Source organism: Sus scrofa, chromosome 14, assembly GCF_054392235.1.
Source record: "Sus scrofa isolate SSC_HxYL_T2T_F1_AM1 chromosome 14, Sscrofa_HxYL_maternal_Yorkshire_Landrace_v2.0, whole genome shotgun sequence".
NCBI lineage: Eukaryota > Metazoa > Chordata > Mammalia > Artiodactyla > Suidae > Sus > Sus scrofa.
Genome location: NC_139396.1, coordinates 134,140,401 through 134,160,496, shown reverse-complemented (window position 1 = coordinate 134,160,496; position 20,096 = coordinate 134,140,401). Strand labels below are relative to the sequence as shown.

At 49.8% G+C, this 20,096-nt stretch overlaps 2 protein-coding genes across 6 annotated transcripts in view; one reads left to right on the top strand and one right to left on the bottom strand.

Moving 5' to 3' along the window:
* Nucleotides 1-20,096, top strand: part of PKD2L1 (polycystin 2 like 1, transient receptor potential cation channel) — a 187,292-nt gene that overhangs the window by 106,041 nt on the left and 61,155 nt on the right. For 3 of the 5 annotated variants that reach the window (XR_014826750.1, XM_084995150.1, XM_001927121.5), the window contains exon 1: nt 19,525-19,647. The exons of the other annotated variants lie outside the window; for them this stretch is intronic. Coding sequence is in view for 1 of the 3 variants with exons in the window: in XM_084995150.1 (XP_084851276.1) it covers nt 19,572-19,647 (76 nt within the window). In the remaining 2 variants the exon portion in view is untranslated. Of the gene's footprint in view, nt 1-19,524; nt 19,648-20,096 lie in introns of those variants that run through there. 5 annotated transcript variants of the gene reach the window in all.
* Nucleotides 2,496-18,681, bottom strand: SCD (stearoyl-CoA desaturase). Its single transcript, NM_213781.1, has 6 exons — nt 18,479-18,681; nt 17,678-17,960; nt 12,763-12,893; nt 11,199-11,404; nt 9,498-9,730; nt 2,496-6,543 (listed from the first exon to the last, which is right to left on the bottom strand). Exons 1-6 carry the CDS (start codon nt 18,503-18,505, stop codon nt 6,344-6,346), a joined length of 1,080 nt encoding a protein of 359 aa, NP_998946.1. The 5' UTR covers nt 18,506-18,681; the 3' UTR covers nt 2,496-6,343.

Genomic DNA, 20,096 nt, shown 5'->3' with positions numbered 1-20,096 from the left:
TGCAGCAGGCTGGGCAGGCCCCGGGCGGGGGAGGGGCAATCCCAGTATAGAATCTCAACTTCTTGGAACCTGCAATTAGAGCTTGTGGTATTTGCCCCAAAGTCAGCATGCAGGAATCGGCTTTTTGCCTGCAGTTTAGTAAGTTAACTACAGGTCACAGAATGCAATTCCCACTCCCTGTGACATTTCACACAGTTTGTCACAGAGACAGAATTTAAAACTAGAAACGAGGTCTTTCAATACTTTTATTAAGCACTGATCCATTAGGGGCAGGAGACATTTCTAAAAGAAGAGATGCCCTTAAAGATCTCAAAACACAAGAGCAGGGTGGATGGAGTATGGTTTGCAAAACGATAGAGGAGGAGTTCCCATCATGGCTCAGTGGTTAACAAATCTGACTAGGAACCATGAGTTTGCGGGTTCGATCCCTGGCCTTGCTCAGTGGGTTAAGGATCCAGCATTGCCGTGAGCTGTGGTGTAGGTTGCAGATGAGGCTCGGATCCCACATTGCTGTGGCTGTGGCGTAGGCTGGTGGCTACAGCTCCGATTCGACCCCTAGCCTGGGAACCTCCATATGCCGTGGGAGCGGCCCAAGAAATGGTTTCTATGGTCTGAGAGCTTTAAAACTCAGGTGTGGTTGAATGTTAAAACATGTCGGGAGGTGGAGTGAGTTGGGTTCCTCTGGAACAGAGGACACATCTGCGATTTGACTTTGCATAAACTAAGCTCTGTACCATTGCTACCAAGTTTTACCTCTGAGCATAACTGAATATCGCCAGGCATCTACTTACATATATGGGACTTATGCATCCAGACTTATCAAGTTGCTTATCTACTTTACACCCATTTGGAGAGCAGTAAATAAGCAAAGTTCTGAGCTGAATCACAGCATCCTTGCATACTCCCTCGCCTTGTGTTCTTTCTCTTCTAGGGAATTTCATCAATAAAATTAGGGTAATGATGGCACCTGCTTTGGAAATGCTGTGATAATGCACTGTCAAGCACTCACTACAATGGCTGTTTATAGTAAATGTTATTGAGTCTGGTGGACTCACAATTTGGGTTTCCTGCACCAAATGTTGTCATAGCGAGTTCCTGCTGTGGCACAGTGGGTTAAGGATCCAACATTGCCCTAGCTGTGGCATAGGTCACATAGGAACTTCAATGTGCTGCATGTGCGACCAAAAAAGAAAAGAAAAAAAAAGAGGGTGTGAGATTTCTGTTGACGCATGGTCCCAATCCCTCTATCTGATATAGATTGTTCCAAGGAATTTGGTTTCATGAGTATCATCCTAGACTCACTATAGTTTATCACAGCTGCCCTTTCTCATGTGGCTGATGTCTTTGCCTCCAAAAACAGAGACTTGGGCGGAACCATGCCATTATATAAAATGGAAAAATGGTCCAACCCGAACATTTTAAACACAATAGAGGGAAAGGGGTAGAAAGCCAGATATTAAGAAAGTGCCACCATCAATTTACGTTATTAAGGCCTGGCAAGGCCTCACTGAATATAGACTTGATTTGGGATGAATCACTGAGAGTCGTGCTTGTCCAAGGTGAGGGCGACGTTACACTAGAAAGTGTAAGGGGGGGGTCTGGGGAATGCTCAGAAGCTTAGGTGGCTCCTGTTGGAAAATGAAGCCTCTTCAAAAAAAGCCCTTCTCGTTTGCACATCAAGATTCTTAGCTGAGTTCCCGTCGTGGCGCAGTGGTCAACGAATCCGACTAGGAATCATGAGGTTGGGGGTTCGGTCCCTGCCCCTGCTCAGTGGGTTAAGGATCTGGTGTTGCTGTGAGCTGTGGTGTAGGTTGCAGACGCGGCTCGGATCCCGCGTTGCTGTGGACCCCTAGCCTGGGAACCTCCATATGCTGCAGGAGCGACCCAAAGAAATAGCAAAAAGACAAAAAAAAAAAAAAAAAAAAAAAAGATTCTTAGCTAAAGCAGTAAAAGCCAAAGCCTTTCTAGTTGATGATCATGAAGCCCTCTCTATTCCAGGAATTTACAAGGCTTCTCTAGGATTGCTTTTCCTTTCTTCCTGCTGTTGTTAATCAGCATTTTCAGGAAGCCACTTTATTCCCAGAAGGGGCTACATTTCAGAGGAATGAAGCAGGATGGCCCAGCCTGGGTTGCCAGGTACAGAACCCCTTTCCAGGGAAGTGTCACCTGCTGCTCCTTTCCTCTCTCAGTATCATTTTGGCCCATGTTACCGAAAGAGACCTGGCATTTCCCCAGGGCCAAAGAGCCAGCTGGGGTTAACATGTCTGATCTAATGGCAGCAGACTCCTGGCTTCCTGCTGCCAAGGCTGAGTTTAACCTAAAGTTACCCCTAAGAAGGGCAGGGAGGGCAGGGCGGGTTACTAGAGTGTGAATCAACCATTGTAGCTTCTACTTTTTTTACTCTCTTAAAGGTACAGGAACAGGACATAGGGTGGCAGATTAAGTCCCAAGAGACTGACTCACAGGCAAAAAACCTCTCAGACACAAGGCAATCAGATTCACTTCCCTTTTATTATGAACAAACACAATCTCAGATCAGTACAACTAGCTTCAGAGTTGATATTAATAGAAATTATTCCAAAATTATTCTTAGGCCACAAATAACTACTATCCCACATAAAAAGGGGAAAAAATCCCACCCAATCAAGGAAAAGGTATCCTGTGTATGTTTCCATGGCAATGAGTTTATGCATTCTCAGATTCTGTCTGACTAGTTATCCACCACTTATCTATTGGGTTTATTCAATTTCTCAGAGAGAACCATAAAGATTAATGACAGCATCCAGGACACAGGGTTCATGGTGGACACAGTTCATGGTGGATACTGTTATTATAAAAATACTCAGGACTTAAGAGAATTCCTCTGCTGAAGGATCCCAAAATGCTTTATAAAAAGCATTAGTCACGCCTCAAAACTGCCCTTTGAGGTAGGTCAGTATTATTATCCCATTTTAACAGAAGGAAAACTGAGGCACATTATAGTTAAATGACTTGCCCAGGGTCACATAGCAAGTCAGTGGCACAGTGGTAGGAGAGGCCCTGGCCTTAACCACCCGTGTAACCTTGACATCGTGCTTTCTTTAACTTTTCTTCACGCTGACCCATTTGAGCTACACTTACAGAGAATACACTCAGGATACTAGCTAACCAGGAGAAAAGGTTTCCGTTTTAAATGCTACAACCATCTTTTAATCTAAAAAAATAATAATAATAACATTATAAATCAAATACATTCAAATTCCTTCCACCTTCCGTCAAATGTGGGCACTTAATAAAAACAGCCCTAAGGAAAGTTTCCAAAACAAAGCCCAGAAAGGAATCCTGCATACTGATAATTCTCCAGCCAGCCCCCCACTTCTACCAGCCACTTCTGCAGGCTCTCAGGGGCAAGGGAACGCCACAGAGGGAGTGCAGAGGGAGTGAGGGAGCAGAGCAGGCTCGGACGTAACACCGATTAAAAAAGATGTAAGGCCCCCAGATAAGTTGTCAGTACACCTACAAAGCAAGGCCTGTTAGAAATTCAGATTCTATCAGATCTGAGTTTCTGGGTCATTAATGCGTCATTTGAATTCAGCTTTAGAACCTTGAAAAAAGTATTCCTTACTCCCCGCCCTCCCACCCTACACATCCACACATACACTGGGGCCCTTGGCCTAAGAACCCCATCCAGCCTTGTGTAGGGTTATGGTATGGATCAGATCCATTGAAAACAATTAGAATAGAAAGATAAAAGTTGGTTTTGATCATCAGCTATAAAGCAGGCATCTGACGACCTGTGGAATTAAAACTAACCCAACAGTCATTTCCAAAGAGTAGGTGCTTGGGTCTGGGAATGTGAACTACAGTGATCTTCCATCAGCTTTTTTTTCTACTGAGAAGAATGGCTCAAAAGACAAAGATGCCTCTAGTCCAGCCCAACCCCTTTATCCTCCATTTACTCAGTTAATACAGGAAGAAATGCTCTCTGCCCTTCCACTCCTGGGGCTCAACAGTGGACAGAGCATCTGGTATTGTATATTTCCAATCTTTAGAGTAAAGCCAGGCTTCTGTGTTGACGACTGAGGTTACAGGGACAGGAGTGGGCCAAGGTTCTTATTTTTTGTTTTCCAGCCCTCTTCTATTCTCTTGTCTGCCTTGGGCTGTGCTGTAGGGAATGCTGGTTAGTTTGCTGAACAGAGACGCTGTTCAGCCCAAGACTCAGCCAAAGCTTTGTGGTACACCCTAGCTCCAGGGGACAGGGTTCCCTTTCGAGTGAGGCACTTTGGAACTTGTCTTGGCCTCTTGTGCTTCCCAGTGAAGACCAGGCTCCCTCCTGTTTCTGCAAGCATTGCACTGTCAGCCGTGAGCATTGACTCAGGCTGGGCAGGCTTACCGAGCAAGCAGGGGGCATCCAGCCTGCTCTCTGGTTCTGACCCAGATAGAGGAGACTAACCACAAACCCTCTTTTGCTCTGTGGCTGACTCACTGGCACAACGTGAGCATTTGGCTTGGCTGTGCCTTATGAGAAAGGATGCCCGTGCCCGGGATGTTTCTAGGAGGGTTTGCCCGCCTTGTCTTGAATCATTGGAGTGGCAGGGGAGCACAAGGGTGCAGGTGGAGACTCTGGAGGCCACGTGGAGGTGGCAGCTAGCTCACCTTTGTGAAGAGAAACAGTGGTTCAGTGACCCTGAGCATTCTGACTGTGGGAGAGGAAGCTGCCTGTAGAGCAGCAGCCATCACTGCCTTTGCATACTCCCAAAGGAGGCCTGCCCTCCAGAGAGAAAGGAAAAACCTCAGGGAGGAGATAGAACCGGCAGGAAAAAACGGATAGACAGGGCAGAGCAGGAATCCATAGTCAGGGTAGTACGCTTGAGGCTAGAAGGCAGGAGTGAAAGGCTTTCACACTGTGGGGAGCAGCCTTCTAGTTCCTTATTCCAAGCAGCAACTGGAATGAATGAAATGAACCCCAATATCTAACTTGCCTGTGTGACCAGCTTCCCATAGGAGGACGTCCAGTAACTTACTCAGTAACCTTCTGAATCCCCCAGAGCCCTTCGTTTGCAATGTTATGTCTCAGGAGCTGCCTCTAGACCCTGCCCCTCAACCCCTCCATCTCCTGTTCAGCAGAGAGAGGAAAGGAGACCATCCACCCCCATTCTTCCTCTTCTCAAGCCTCCTTCTCTTTCAGAGGGAAATAGTCCAAGAGAATTATGTTGGTATTCCAAGCAAAGTACCGAGGTTTAACTATCTTTATGTGGGACCCACCTCCACCTGCTAAAATCCTTTCTTTTTGGGAAGATAGTTAAGCTCACCACGGTACCACCAACACACCTCAGTTCCGATGTCTCAAAATGCGGCAGCCACCTTATTGTTACTATGAGGGGAGCTGTATCCCAAAGATGGCAGAGCGGGAAGATGAAAAGAGTGAGGACAATTCCATGAGTTGCCGATTCAGCAATTCCGGAAAGAACCTCAAGATTTCTCACTCTATGGAATAAGAAATCTTCCTGTTATTAAAGAGACAAGAAAGACTTCTTCCCCAGCAGAGACCACTGCTGCCACAAACTAAATGCTGCTTCTTTATCCTCAGCCTAACGTACATTGGGACACTGGGATGTGCTTTTGAGTTCTAGCATTGCCAAGTTCCACGGCCATTCCCCAGAGTCAGGAGAGAAAGGAAGCATGCTGTGTGCCAGGGCGCAAAGCCCTCACTGGGCAGTCAGCCGAGTGTCCCATCACAGCAGGAGCCTCCTGCCTGGTTTCCCACCTCACCTCCCCCTTCTTTATCAACCCCACCACACACAGCATGCTAACTCCCTCCCCTGACAAGTTACCTGCTTTCGAAGCTTTGTGCCAAAATAGAGTTATTTTTGTCATTGAGCAAAAGTCTGGGCTGAAAATAATGAACAGGGGCTTTCCCAGAAGATTTTATCACCTCTCTCCCTTGAGCCACCCACCTTAAAGCTCAGGACAACTCAAAGAAAGAGCTATCTGGGGCAAAGACCGCTCACCAGTTTTGGACTACTGAAAGGTCTAGGCTTTGGAAGCTGGAAACCCACCAACGACTGACCAGCTCCTTGCCTGGGGCACAGTGAGGGGGAAGAGAGAGGAAGGTGACAGGAACAAAGCCAAGAGAAGGACAATGGGACTAGAAGAGAGAGAAGAAACAAGAATATGAGCTTAGCATCATAAAGGCAGAATTGTAGGCTTTCAATCTTAAAAGAAATTTTAAAAGAATACTGTACTGGAACGGGTTAACATCATCATCTTTAGCATCCTGGTAGCATTATTCAGTAGTTAATAAACAGAACATTAAACCTCTGCCCAGCTGGCTTTCAGAAAAGGAACCCAAGGGACCCCAAACTCAGCCACTCTTGTAGCTCTCATCTCCAGTTCTTTTAATCCTGGCCAAGATGGCAGCCTTGGATACTTTCTTCCGGTCATAAGCCAGACCCAGGGCAGCCATGCAGTCGATGAAGAACGTGGTTAAGTTGATGTGCCAGCGGTACTCGCTGGCAGAATAGTCATAGGGAAAGGTGTGGTGGTAGTTGTGGAAGCCCTCACCTGGAATAAAAAGCAGAGAAAAGTCATGAAGCTACACTGGGGGTGGCACAGCTCAAACCTAGCAGATAACTTGCTGTGGTTGAATGAATGAATCCAGTCTTTTCAACTAAATAGATCCCCTCAGAGGCACCTTAAGAAACAACTGGGGACACCCTGGTCGCCATGGCTCTCTGGGAGCCTCTGTGGGAAGAGGACTGACAGTTCCTCTGAGGGGATAAGATGACCGGAGAGAAACTGCTATCACAGGGGATAAATTTTAGATTGGGAAATTCCAGAGCTTCACTAGTTATTGGTCTGAGACCTTAAAGCTCTGTATGAGTGAGCATGTGTTAGGGTGAGGAGAGAAGAGTCTAGAACAAAGAACTGCTGCCGTGTTTCTGAAAAAGGTGAGCAAGGGGGTATACCTTTCCCCACTGTACCATACCATCTCTAAGGGCAGAAGGTACCACGGAATCAGGCACCAACAGTCAAAAGTCAGAAAGAGGCCCAGACCAGGGGCCCACATTTCCTCAGTTTCCACTGGTTCAGAGGGGACTGCTCTGGCTTCTAATTCTTTGAGCTTGAATCCTGGTGTGGGGGTCAAGCTGATAAGACAGAAGCTCTCTGAGGGAAACAGAATCAAAAGGCTTAGAATTAGAATAAAAAACCTCTATGCTTCTGAGAAGAGTTCACTTTGCTCCATAGAAGAAAATCAGAGAAACTCTGGATTCAGAATAATGTCTGTCATGAGTTGAGCTGTGCAAACTCCAGAGCCAGAGGTCTCCAACCCTTGGCGGGATCTTTTTTCCGAACAGCATTCAACTATGACAATGCTGACCCCTTATGACGCCCAGGCAGAGCTGGGCAAGAATAGCTAATAAAAGAGCATGTTGAGCCCTTTGAAGATGAAAGAGCCTTAGTAGAGTAGTAATGACATTAATAACAAGCAAGGAAGGAAATTCTGCAAAGGAAATGACACCATCCAGGGCATCATTCGAGGTAGGTCCTCTGTCTGACTCTCTACCAAGTGGATAATCAGCTTATCTAGTGTGAACTGAGTAGGAGGGTAGGATAACCCCAAGGCTAAAAGTACGAATTTCCATAAAATTCTGCAGCTAGGATCTTGATAAGCACTAGCCAGGCTTATCAGATATACTTATCAGATTTAAAACTTTAATCAGACACACACTAGTTGCCAAGGGAGAAAAAAAGAGGAGAAGGACAAGACTCTGCAACTGGGGCAGCAAGACACAGTCCAGGAGAGGCTCAAGGCAGGAGGTCAGCTTTAGCGGAGAGATGAGCATGTGACTGTGGGGGAGGTAATTCAAGAAGAAAAAGATTAGAATGACAGGGAAGCCAGCTATGGGAGAACAAAGGGTGAGGTAATAAGGGGGAGAGCAGCCAGGATGGAGGGATGAATGATAATTGAGACAAAGGAAGATGTTGGCAGCTACTTTGAACGGATGGTTAGAAAGAGACTGGGGTTGGGGGAGCTCATTCTAAATCCAGGACCAGTCTCATTCCAGAAACTTCCGCAACATTCATAAATCTATGAAAATAGCCTGTTAGATTTCAAACATGGTTCAGAGTAGATACATGCACAATGGTAGAGGGTCCCTGAAAGGAGGGGGAAGATACATGAAAGTTAAAAAGAGATACAGGAGTTCCCCTTGTGGCTCAGCAAAAACAAATCCAACTAGGAACCATGAGGTTGTGGGTTCAATCCCTGGCCTTGCTCAGTGGGTTAAGGATCCAGCATTGCCATGAGCTGTGGTGTAGGTTGCTTGGATCTGGCATTGCCGTGGCTGTGGTGGAGGCCAGCAGCTGTAGCTCGGATTGGACCCCTAGCCTGGGAACTTCCATATGGCACAGGTGCGGCACTAAAAAAAAAAAAAAAAAAGATACAAATGAAATGTCTTTAGTACAGATTGTAAAAAAAAAGATGCTCAGGGTTGAGCACATAAAGAAAGGTTTTAAAGAGAACAAAGCAAAAGCTAGGCCGCAGTGTACACACATGTGGGGAGCAGGGAGGTTGCCTAGATATGCCAGACAACCAGTGGCACTGATCACTGGCGTGGAAGAGGTCACAGGCGCTGCTTAAGGAAAACTGCTTCCAGGCGTTAGTCAAGATCTATGTTTAGTTGAAAAGAGTGGCAGGGGAAAAAATAAAAGGGAGACAGATGGTAGAACACTGTTGTCTTAGATTCTGGCTATTGCAACTGGAATGAGAGAAAGATATAACTTTTTTTTTTTTTAGAAAGATATTCTTGAATAGTCAGCATTAGATCAGTGAGCAGAGACTTGTGATCAAATTAACTGCTTTATCAGGAGTTCTCCAAGCCATGTTAAGGGGAGCGGGTGTTCCCAGCACGGGTTAGAGAAGAATAAAGGACAAGAGAAGAATAAAGGACAAGAGATGAGAGCGGTCGGCGGTGATAAAAGGGCCACCAACAGTTGCTTTGAGGTCCTTCATGTTGGCATCACCAAACAATAAGGCATGAAATACACTTTGAGTTCAGCCTCTCTGAATATAGCAAGGTGATAAAAGAGAAGCTTGTTGAAATGTTAAGGATTTGTTCTGCATTTTGTATAGCATGTCTAAATATAAAACACTAGGCTTACTGGCCACCCAGAAGACCCTACTGTTCTATTCATGCAGTCCCTGCCCCTAGCCAGACCATGTGCCAGCTCAGAGATGACTGGAAAAAGGACAAGCCAAAGCGGTTCCTCATCCAGAGCACCTGGGGATCTTTTTGGAACCTGGACTCAGAGACATTGTTATTTTTTAGCCCAATTCTCTTTATATAAGACTTGCTGCCCAACTCTCAAGGGGTATCTACTATTGCACCTTAGTTTTATAGCAGAGAAACAGAGAGGGGTCATAAAGCAGGTTAATCTGGTTTTTCTGGCTCCTAGTCTAATACTCTTAACCAGCAGCCCACTAGATGGGGTCTTGCTATGGACTGCTAACTTACCCACAGCTCCCAATGAAACCAGGATATTCTCCCGGGGGCTAATAGTCTTGTCATAAGGGCGATATCCGTATAGGTGGGCAGCACTGTTTACCAGCCAGGTGGCATTGAGCACGATGGCGTAACGAAGAAAGGTGGCGACGAACAGGCTTTGGGGAAAAGCTTCACCCCAGCAATACCAGGGCACGATCGTGGGCAGGATGAAGCACATCAACAGGATACCGGGTTTGTAGTACCTACAGGGAGAGATCACACACCCCATTCATGGAGGGGACTCTGACTTTGTCCTTTCATGGGGCTGAGCTGTCCCCTACCCTCTACGCTGTGAGCACAAGGTGGCAGGAAACAGAGCAAGAGGGATGGGGTGGGTAGTCTTTTGAGAAGGCAGTGTTATTATCATACTTTTTTGATGAGGTAAGGTAAGGAGGGGCTAAATGACTTTTCTAGGGTCATACCACCAGGAACCAGTGGAGCAAGGGCTGGAATGCCTTGTCTCCCGACTCTCCATCCATTGCTCTCTTTGACCACAGCCTAATCGTACCACAACAGGGGCGGCCCAAATTACAGATTACTGAACTGAGTTCTCCTGCCCAGGTCTTTCCATTCTGCCTGCTCCTCTCTTGGTGTCAGTGCTCTTTGCAGAATCTGTGTTTGGTATCTTGCCTTCCTCTCTTGCTAGCCAGCAAGCCTTCTGATCCTTTCTCTTCTTTTCCCCTCAGGGGCACACCGAGTGTCCCGGATGCCTGCAGGCTGTCCCTCTGGAGGCCCTGGCCCATTCTTCATTCTCCCAAAGTAAAACAGGCTACTGACATTCCGAGGGAGCTGATTTCCTGCACCTCTTCAGCAGTCAAGTCTGCTACTCTTGGATCACGTGTGTCCCCACATTTCGCCTCCTCTCCGTGCCACCACTTCCCCAGCACAGATGCCCAGTACCTCCTCACCTGGGGCCCTGCAGCTCACCTCTTCAGCCCAATGGTTTCTTTCACCTATCTGCAGGGTGACCTCTCCAGAGCACACCTCTGACCACATTCCGGCTCAAAAACCCTTCCATGGTTTCCTATTGCTGGAGTTGAATTAAACCCTGTCTGCTCTTAAGGCCCCACAAGAAAGGTCTCGGTCTCTCTAGTCTTTATTTCCTACCACACCCTGTACTTTAAGCAGAGGGACTCTATTGCTGGAACATGCTTCATGCTTTAGCTCATTCTTTCTGTTTGCACTGCCTCCCCCTCCGCCAACACTTGTGAAAATCTCTATCCACCAGTGGATTCCTAAGCTACCTTCTCCTAAAACCCTTCTCTAATGTTCCCCACTCCACAGTCTCCCTCCCCTCTGTGCCTTTCCTGGGGACAGAAAAATATTTTGCCATGTCATAGGTATTTGGACACCTGGCTTAGTGCTCCCATCCCCAACAGGCTATGAACTTCTTGAAGGTAAGGACTATGGCAACATGTAGCTTTGTATCCATGACTGTAACAGGTCAACACACATTGTTGACCTTAACTGGTTTTTTTTTTAGCTCAGAGAGAAAGAATCAACAACAGTCTATGGCTGTGGCCCATAAAAGAAGGGTTTTGAATTATGATTTGGGGTAGGCAGACCCTGTCAGTTTCCCAGCTTATGTGGACAAGTCCTAGAAGAAAAAACAGGGAGGGGAGAGGGTGTCCCCAAACACCAGGCGCCCAGCTCCACCACCACAGCACTCACCTCCTCTGGAACATCACCAGCTTCTCGGCTTTTAGGTCAGACATGTTAAGCAAACCACCCTTCTCTTTGACGGCTGGGTGTTTGCGCACAAGCAGCCAACCCACGTGAGAGAAGAAAAAGCCACGTCGGGAATTGTGGGGATCAGCATCTGTTTCTGAAAACTTGTGGTGGGCACGGTGATCTCGGGCCCATTCATAAACGTCATTCTGGAGGGACAGAGAAGAGGAATGGAGGCCTGAGGAGAGACACCCTCTCAGGGGAATGCCAATGGCTAGGTGTCTTCAAGAGCCCGAGGCGCTCAGCCCAAGCTCGCGAAATACCTGGGAGTCAGGGCTCCAAAGGAGGAGTCAGGGAGTTGCCTCCTCTCTAACTGGCCACTGATGCTTAAGTGGAAAAGCACCTTCAAGTCTCAGGACCACATGAATAGGGCTGGCTGCTTCTTGCGGGTTATATGGTGGGCAGAATGGAGATGGATTGTATAGAGCTTGAAGAGTTTCACTAGGAGGTAAAATTGCAATTCTTCCAGCAAGAACTGGAGCAAAGGGTCTTCACAGGCTGCCTAATCCCTTGGCAAGATTCAGCTCCCACAACTCAACAAGGCCAGACACATAATCATGATTTGACCGCATTTCCAAATGGTCTCTGGGCTCCTCTGGGACACTTTCTATCGCTTAGAGAGGGTGCCAATATCTCTTCCTTCTTTTGCCCCAACAGGGACCACATCAGGGGCCTTCAAGGCGTTAAGTGCTATGGCAGAAGACAGTTATGCAGCTGTGTGAGACACTGCCACGAAGAAAGGAACCGATTTGGTTTCCTTCTTTTTGCCCCTTGATCCAAGCTAAGCCCCACACAACATGCTAGCCTTTGCCCAGTGCTGCTGTTCAATAACTCGGAGTTCCCTTTCTCCAATTCCCTGCTATGAGCTTCCGGCTTCAGCAGACCTCAATATTTGACTTAGACAGCTTGGCAGCTCAACACAGGACCATAATGATGGTCTACCTACACCCTCAGTGACACAGCTTCCCCCTCCGTGAAATGGGGATCACAACAGTACCAACCTCCTAAGACTGTTGGGAGGGCTTAATGGTGTAATCCTTGTCAAGTGCTCAGAATAGGGCCAGGAGGTATAGTTAACACTATAAAAGTGTTTGATCTTCTCACCTGAAAACAATAGGGTTCATGAATCTGTGAAACATTAACTTTAATCCCTTTTGGTGGAGTCCTGAGATGTTCACCTAAAATAGTGAATGTATTGTCCAACGGCTGCCTAGGAAATCAGGGTCAGTTCCTGCCTCGTGCACTAATGAAGGGACCACAACGACCAGACTGTGTGACAACGGAGGCTCGAAAACGATCCTATACACAGAGGCTATTTCCTCTTTATCCCCTATTTCCCTTTTCCAGTCACTCCAAAGTACTGCAGGTGTTATGGACCCAAGGACTGAACCTGAACTTGAGGTGACTGGAAGCAGAGAGGAAAGTGAAGTAGCTGTCCAGGTGCTGCTCCCTTCCAGGCACCCATCGCCTGCGTTTGATAAAGAGCTGAGCACAGCTGGCTTCTTACCTGGAATGCCATCGTGTTGGCAATGATCAGGAAGACCCGCAGGGGCAGTCGAGCTTTGTAAGTTCGGTGACTCCACAGGCGGTGAGCTCCTGCCGTGACACCCACAGCACTCAGCAGATAGTAGGCAAACGCTGCCGGAAGACAGGACAGGGAGTCAGTAATCGGGGCAAGTCTTACACGTGATGTTCTCCTCAGGTCAGCGTCTAGGTGTCCTTCAGGCTGCAGGTGAGGATCTGCTTTTCCCTGAACTCCACGGACACCTAGATCTCTTAGTCCCCTTCAATTTTACCACTTGGAAAAAAATTACCATCGCCTCCTATCCTCTTAGCCTCACAGCTGGAATAAGCTTACAGGTCCCAGAAAGTTCAGGAAGGCGGGACAGAGAAGAGGGCTCTCACCCTCCAGCCACTTGTCATTCTCTGTCATGAAGGACATTATCCCAGGTCCCATCTCCTCTGACCTTCACTAAGCTTCTCCACAGTTTTAAGGACCACAGAGTACTCTTGCAGAGCTGAAGACCCATAAACAAGGGCAGTATTAAAATATGTAAGACAGGATGGCCTGGGCACTGACCAGTTTGAGGGACTCTGGGTTCTAGGGGACATGGGGGGCAGCGGGGGGCGGGGGGGGGGCTCAGAACTAGAGCTATTTACCATCTGGTACAAAACCATTTCAGTCTTTTGGCAGACTGCGTGGTCACAGAATGGGGAAAACTCGCCTTGCACCTAAGTCATATCTGCACAGTCTTAAGCTTTGCCAAGGATTTTTGTTTGTTTGTTTGTGTTTGTTTCTAGAGCCACATCCCCAGCATATGGAAGCTCCCAGGCTAGGGGTGGAATTGGAGCCACAGCCGCCAACGTACGCCACAGCCACGCCAGACCCCAGCTGTGTCTGCAACCCACACCACAGCTTACAGGAATGCTGGATATTTAACCCACTGAGCGGGTCCAGGGATCAACCCGAGTCCTTATGGATACTAGTCAGGTTCGTTACGGCTGAGACATAAGGGGAACTCCAGATTTCTGTATTCTTTGATTCACTGGATACCTTGCATGGGGTTTAAGCCAAAGAAATAGACACTCAGAAAGATTAAGTGTTTATCTAAGGCCACATGGCTAGTAAGAAAGGGAGCCATAGGAGTTCCTGTTGTGGCGCAGCAAAAACTAATCCAACTAGTAACCATGAGGTTGCATGTTCGATCCCTGGGATCACTCAGTGAGTTAAGGATCTGGCGTTGCAGTGAGCTATGGAATAGGTCGCAGATGCGGCTCGGATCCTGAGTTCCTATGGCTGTGGTGTAGGTGGGTGGCTACAGCTCTGATTAGACCCCTAGCCTGGGAACCTCCATATGCCGAAGGTGTGGCCCTAAAAAGCAAAAGGAAAAAAAAAAAAAAAATGGAGCCATGGTTTGAAATGAGGTGTTCTGTCAACAAGTACTTGGTGCTCCTGAGCCCTGGCTCGAGGATGTTTACCATGCCCCCCCCGCCCAAGATACTCGCAGCGCTCCTGCATCTCTCCTTTGCCACCTTCCTCAGTCAGCTCATACCCCCGTCAGGGTTAATTCTAGGCAACGGTAGGGCAGGCTCAAAGCTGTGGTGGGGGGCACCCCAGCGCTGTCTACCTCATCTTCCTGGGGGCCTGCAGGTTCTAGGGGTGCAGGTTGGAGTCTCTAACTGGGAGGCGGGTTGCTGGGCACACCCACCTTCCTCTGTTCAGCAGCTCTAGGAGGCAGAGGCTGAGGCCTTGGGAGAGCAGTGACTGTTGACAATGTTTCATTCCTAGGGAAGCAGCTAGAAACAATGGATCCTCAGTGGCCACTGAACTTAGTTGCAGTTGGAGACACCACACATTGTAACACATTGTCTTGTGTTCTCAGCCACAGACACCAGTTTCCTAAACAAGCCCCCTGTCCCACCCACCTTCCTCTACCCTAGCCTATTCCTCCTACAGGACAGGGAGGAGAGCCAGGGAGCCAGAGTCTGTCTCAGGGAAGTGCCACCCACGGTCCTCGGGGCTGCATTAGGGGTCCAGGTGATTTTCTGGCCTCCCCCGCCTTGTGGTAATATCCTCCCAGAGGCAGCATCTGCCTGCATCTGCACCTGGATAAATAACAGTTGAGCCGCAGCCCGCCAATCACCAAAGGCCAAGAAAAGTCTTTGAGCACGAAAGAGGTAGCTCAGAACCCAGGAAGCTACTGGGGTGGTTACATGCAACCGAAGACCCTGGCAAGCTGACTCAGAAAGCACACGCAGGCAGTTCTGACTGTGGCTCAGTGAATTACGAACCTGACTAGTATCCATGAGGACATGGGTGTGATGCCTGGCCTCACTCAGTGGGTTAAAGATCTAGCATTGCCATGAACTGTGGTGTACGTGGGAGTTGCTGTGGCTGTGGTGTAGGCCAGCAACTGCAGCTCCCATTTGACCCCTAGCCTGGGAACTTACATATGCCGCAAGTGTGGCCCTAAAAAAGCAAAGCACAAAAATGGAAGCACATATGATCCTAACAGAGAACCTGGGGAAACACCCAAGTCTCTGGTGCCTTTTTCTACCAGCACCCCTAAGCCTGTCAGTTGGATATTCATTCTCTACTAAAGTCTAGATTTATGGTTAAGCAAAACTTCATAGTTTTAGCCCTAAGGAAGAGCCTGGAGACGTTTCGCCTCAGAGCCCCCAGGTGCTGCCAGGTATCGCTTCAGCCCTCAGGGCTCTTCTGAGACACTCAAAATTGCTCAGTCCTGACAAATGCTGGAATCACAACCATTTGCTAATTCAGCACTGTCCTTAGGGACAAGACAAGAAAAGATGAAGCCAAGTTCCTGAACTCTTAAGGTTCGGGAACTCTGACCCTCCCCCCAACTCCACCAGAGGAGCTCGGATATGGCCATACCAAAATGGTCATTCCATCAGCTAAGCCATCCACCACCACAGGATCCAGGGACAAGTAAAAAAGTCACCATCCAGTCTGTGTGACAGGTTTCTGTCCAAGGGCAGAGCACACATCTACAGGCAGGGCACCAAAAAGGCGGCAGGCACAGCCTTGGTTGGGGACAGCATCCTGTCCCCTGCAGTAGCAGCCAAGGGAGAAGAGCCAGCAGCAGCTGCCTGGCCAAACTCGGAACTTAACGAGGCCGACAGGGAGTCCTGAGGCTGGAGGGGGACTTGGAAGTGACTAAACTTGTGAAGACTCCTCTATGGGGGAGAAGGGGTCAGGAGGGGAGCCCACAGATTCCCTGGGGCATCCATGTCCCTGGCTCTTGATTCCTCACACTGCAACTCAAGCTCTGCTGGGTTCTCAGAGGGGCTGGGGAGCAGAAGTCCCCCTCCCCTTACAATTATAAGAGCCCTTCCTGGTCTGAGGATGAATTGATTTCCTCTGCACCTGGCTGGCCCCAGCAATGACACTCGAGGAACTCCAGGAGCACCTTTCTTGGAATGTCCGCTGTAGCACAACGGGATCAGCGGCACCTTGGGAATGCTGGGACTCAGGTGGAATCCCGGCCTGGTAGGGTGGGTTAAGGATCCGGCATTCCTGCAGCTGAGGCTTAGGTCTGATCCCCGGTCCGGCAACTCCACATGCTTCAGGGAGGCCAAAAGAGGAGCACTACCTTTCTAAGCTTAAAAAAAGTCCTGTTGTCCCCAGTTTGTGTCTGGGAAAATTGAGAGAGGGAATCTACCCAGATGCATTTCTCTGTCTGTGGCACCAAGAGGATCTGCCAAGACAAGGCTCCGCAGACCAGATCCACCCTCTTTAGATCAAAGAGGTCCTGGAGGACTTTGCTGAAACTTGGCCCACCAGTCCTTCTGTAGAACCACCCTCCAAGAGCATAGCTGCCAGCAAGGACCCAACATCCGACACTGCTCCAGAAACCATACCGTGGCTTTCTGAACAGGGAGTTCTGAACCCCACACCCATCACAGAGGGTAGCAGCATGGAGCTCCTGGATCTTTAGAGTTCCCTGCTCTCCTCTTCCCAAGTCAGACTCGAGGCAGGAGTGGCAATGCCTGCAGAGCGCATGTGTGTGAGGGGGCAGGGCTCCACTATCAGCCCAAGCCATGGATTCCTGAAAGAGCTGAGCTAAGGGCAGGTCAGGGACGCACGGGGGACTGTCTCCCTCACTGCAGCAGCCTGAGGGCCGGGGCTGCTCCGGAGTCTCTTTTCTGGCTTGGCTGTCCCCAGCAAGGAGGCACTCCTGGCATCAGGGGAGAGGGGCTGGAGCAGGATGGGTGGGGAATGGGGCAGGAAACGTTTCTTTAACCTTATTTCATTAGAACATTTTCTTGAGTGGCATGTGCAGTTCCCTGGAGACCCACGTGGAGTCACAGAGCAAGACATCCATGTAACATGAGTTATGCAGGAGCCGCCTTCCTCTGTCTGTGTAATTAAGGAGCCTGATAAGGCTAAGGATCAGGGCAAAATAATTTCATGGATGACCACAGCTCTCTTCCCCCCTCTTCTGCTTAACCCTCTTCCTGAGTAGTTTCTCTTGCTACCCCGTGACTATACCCAGCATGTGCCCTCTAAAGTCACACTAGTCTAGCCCCATGTTCCCATGCATCCAGGTAAGGGCCTTGATTCTTTCTAGGCTGGCAGGGCTGGGACAAGCAGTCAAGAAAATGACTTGAAACAGAAAAGCTGACTCCCTGGCACAGATCTACTCACTTCAAAGTCTGTGGCCCATGGTCCCAGGGCTCCCTCTCCAACCCCCCCCCCAAATTAAAGGCCCCAGAATCGACACTCCTGCATCCCAAACCCCCTAGACTCCCTTCCCAGCCCACCACAACACCTAAGAGAAATGGTTGGAAAAACCTCGGCCTGGAGGGGCTGGTGTTTCTACTCTGTGTAAGTTGCTACTGTATTAAAAGAGTGGAGAGAACCTGGGATACTGAGACAGGAGGACAAGGGGACCTCTTACCCCAGAGCAAGGTGTATATCTTGCAGGTGGGGATCAATATGATCCCATACAGGGCTCCCAAGTGTAGCAGACTCATGAGGATGATGTTTCTCCAAACATATTCAAGCTTGGGCCTTGGGCCCTCCTTATCCTGGTAGGTTGGGTCATAGATGTCATCTTTCATTTCAGGGCGGATGTCTTCTTCCACGTATTGGGGAGTCTTCTCCAACTTGCCCCCTCCATTCTGCAGGACCCTGGAGGAAGGTGCTGTGATGGTAGTGGTGGTTGTGTAGGAGCTAGAGATCTGAAAGAGAGTGGAAGTGCAGAGCTGGGAGAGAGGGGAGGACACGTGGAGACACTAGGGGCCACTTCACTCCCTGGTCTAGCTGGGGGAAGGGCGGGGTATAGGCACAGACCTGGCCCCAATACCCAGGTTACCTGAGGGCAAGGTCTATCCTAGATGGAAGAGACGCAAGTCCCCAGGAACTGTGCGGAGAAATTGGGGAGGAGGGTGAAACCTCAGGGGAAGGGGAAATAGAGGGGTAAAACACTCGCACCCCTTCAAACACACAAAGGAAAGCCCGCATGCCTACACACATCAGGGTACAGGTACCACCAGATTTTTCTTTGAAGCTTTAGGAAACAAAAGTTGGAGAACTAAGTTCCCAAATTACAATCCACATTCCCAACAAACTGAAGACTATACAACTCGAAAAAGGTGGCTGTCCTCGGCGATCTCAACTCTCTTCTACACCGAGTCACCTAGAAGCCCAACCAGCACTGGCGAGCCCGCGGTCTGGGGGCCATTACTTGGAAACTCACCTCCTCTTGCAGCAAGTGGGCCGGCATCTGGGCTCTCGGACGTTGGGATCACTTTCCCAGGGATGAGACTTCAGGGAGGAGTTCGTGGCAGACCGCACTGAGCGTAGACTAGTGCTGGAGCCGGCTCTTGCGCGGAGATCAGCGATGCTGCGCTCGGAACCCTTTGCTGCACGTTGGGTCGGTGTCTGCACCCGACCTGCTGTGCGTGGGTCTCCCCAGGCTGGGTATTTAAAGGCTAGAGCTGGCAGTGGGCGACCGTATCCTGTATTTCCTCTGACCCCTTTTATTCGCTGCCAAGAAGGGGCAAAGTGCGCAGAGTTGGCTCACCGTGGGAGAACCGCATGGGCGGGAGAGGGGAGGAGACAGAGAGCCGGGGCTTGCTGGGGGCCGGAGACGCAAAAACTGGATGCTGCAGACACTCCGCGGCTCGGTCTCCGCAGCCCCTGCCTCTGCCCCTGCCCCTGGGGAAATGCTAATGGGCTTCTGTAGACTCTGGCGCGTCATTGGCCGAAGGGAATTTGGTGCCACCTCGTCCTGCCGTTGCCATTGGCTCGGCGCAATCTGCTGTTCCCTCTGCCGCGAGCTCCTCACTCCCCCTCCCCTCCCTTTCTCCTCCTCAGCTTCTCTTCCACCGGCCGCTGGGCTTCTGCCCGGCGTCCTGCCTCCTCGGAGGCGCTCGAGAGCGTCTTCCCTGGAAGAGGAAGAGGACTCAGTAGGGGGGTGGGAGGTGGGTGCTAGCCCAGGACTGGCCCTGGGGCACTTCGCGAAAGGATGGGCACTAGGGAAGTTTCCGGGGAAAGTGTGGGTGAAGCCGCGCGGGCGACCGCTACGCACAACTCCACTCCCGCCTTCTAGCTCGCGGAGACGCGTGGGAGGGGGAGACGTGCCTTCAAACCCCGGGTTGGGGGCCGGGGGCCCGGCGAAGCCCCACCTCCCTCCGTGACGAACGCGCGTGCCGCAGGGGCTGAGGGTCGGCCGGCGGCGGAACAATGGCTCTGCGCCGCCCACTGGCGGCGGGGCGATAGATGCGTACTGCTGAACTCGCCGGTCTCCAGGCCGGCAGCCGTGTACACACACGTAGATGCATAGATAGATGTGTGGACCTGCACGCGCGCACGGCGTTCAGCTACTAGGCAAGCCCAGCAGGGGACGTTCGCCGCCAGGCACCAGTGAGCGATCCCGTCCTTGTGCCCACGCCCCCCCCCCACCCCGAACGTGTGCGGGATGTTTTGGAAATTCTTCAGATTGTCGAGTTGTAATTTTGGAATGGCTTTCATGAGAAAAGGGAGGAAGCGCAGCGTGTGCCTTCATCCAGAAGCAGGCAAAAGGACTTGTAAGTGGGACAAAAATAGCTATCAGCTATAGAATTATTAGGCAAGTCAGTCCACAAGAATCATTTTACTTAATCATTAGTCGTGGGAGTTCCCGTTGTGGCGCAGCGGAGACGAATCCGACTAGGAACCGTGAGGTCGAGGGTTCGATCCCTGGCCTCGCTCAGTGGGTTAAGGATCTGGCATAGCCATGAGCTGTGGTGTAGGTCACAGATACAGTTCGGATCCAGTGTTGCTGTGGCTGTGGCATAGGCCAGCAGCTACAGTTCCTAGCCATGGGTGCAGGC

Coding starts and splice junctions, on each gene's coding strand:
- SCD (NM_213781.1), bottom strand. CDS start 18,505: ATGCCGGCCCACTTGCTGCAAGAGGAG. Junction 11,405..12,762: donor CCAACACGATGGCATTCCAG/GTAAGAAGCCAG, acceptor CTGTCCCTCCAG/AATGACGTTTATGAATGGGC. Junction 6,544..9,497: donor GGTTTCATTGGGAGCTGTGG/GTAAGTTAGCAG, acceptor TTTTTATTCCAG/GTGAGGGCTTCCACAACTAC.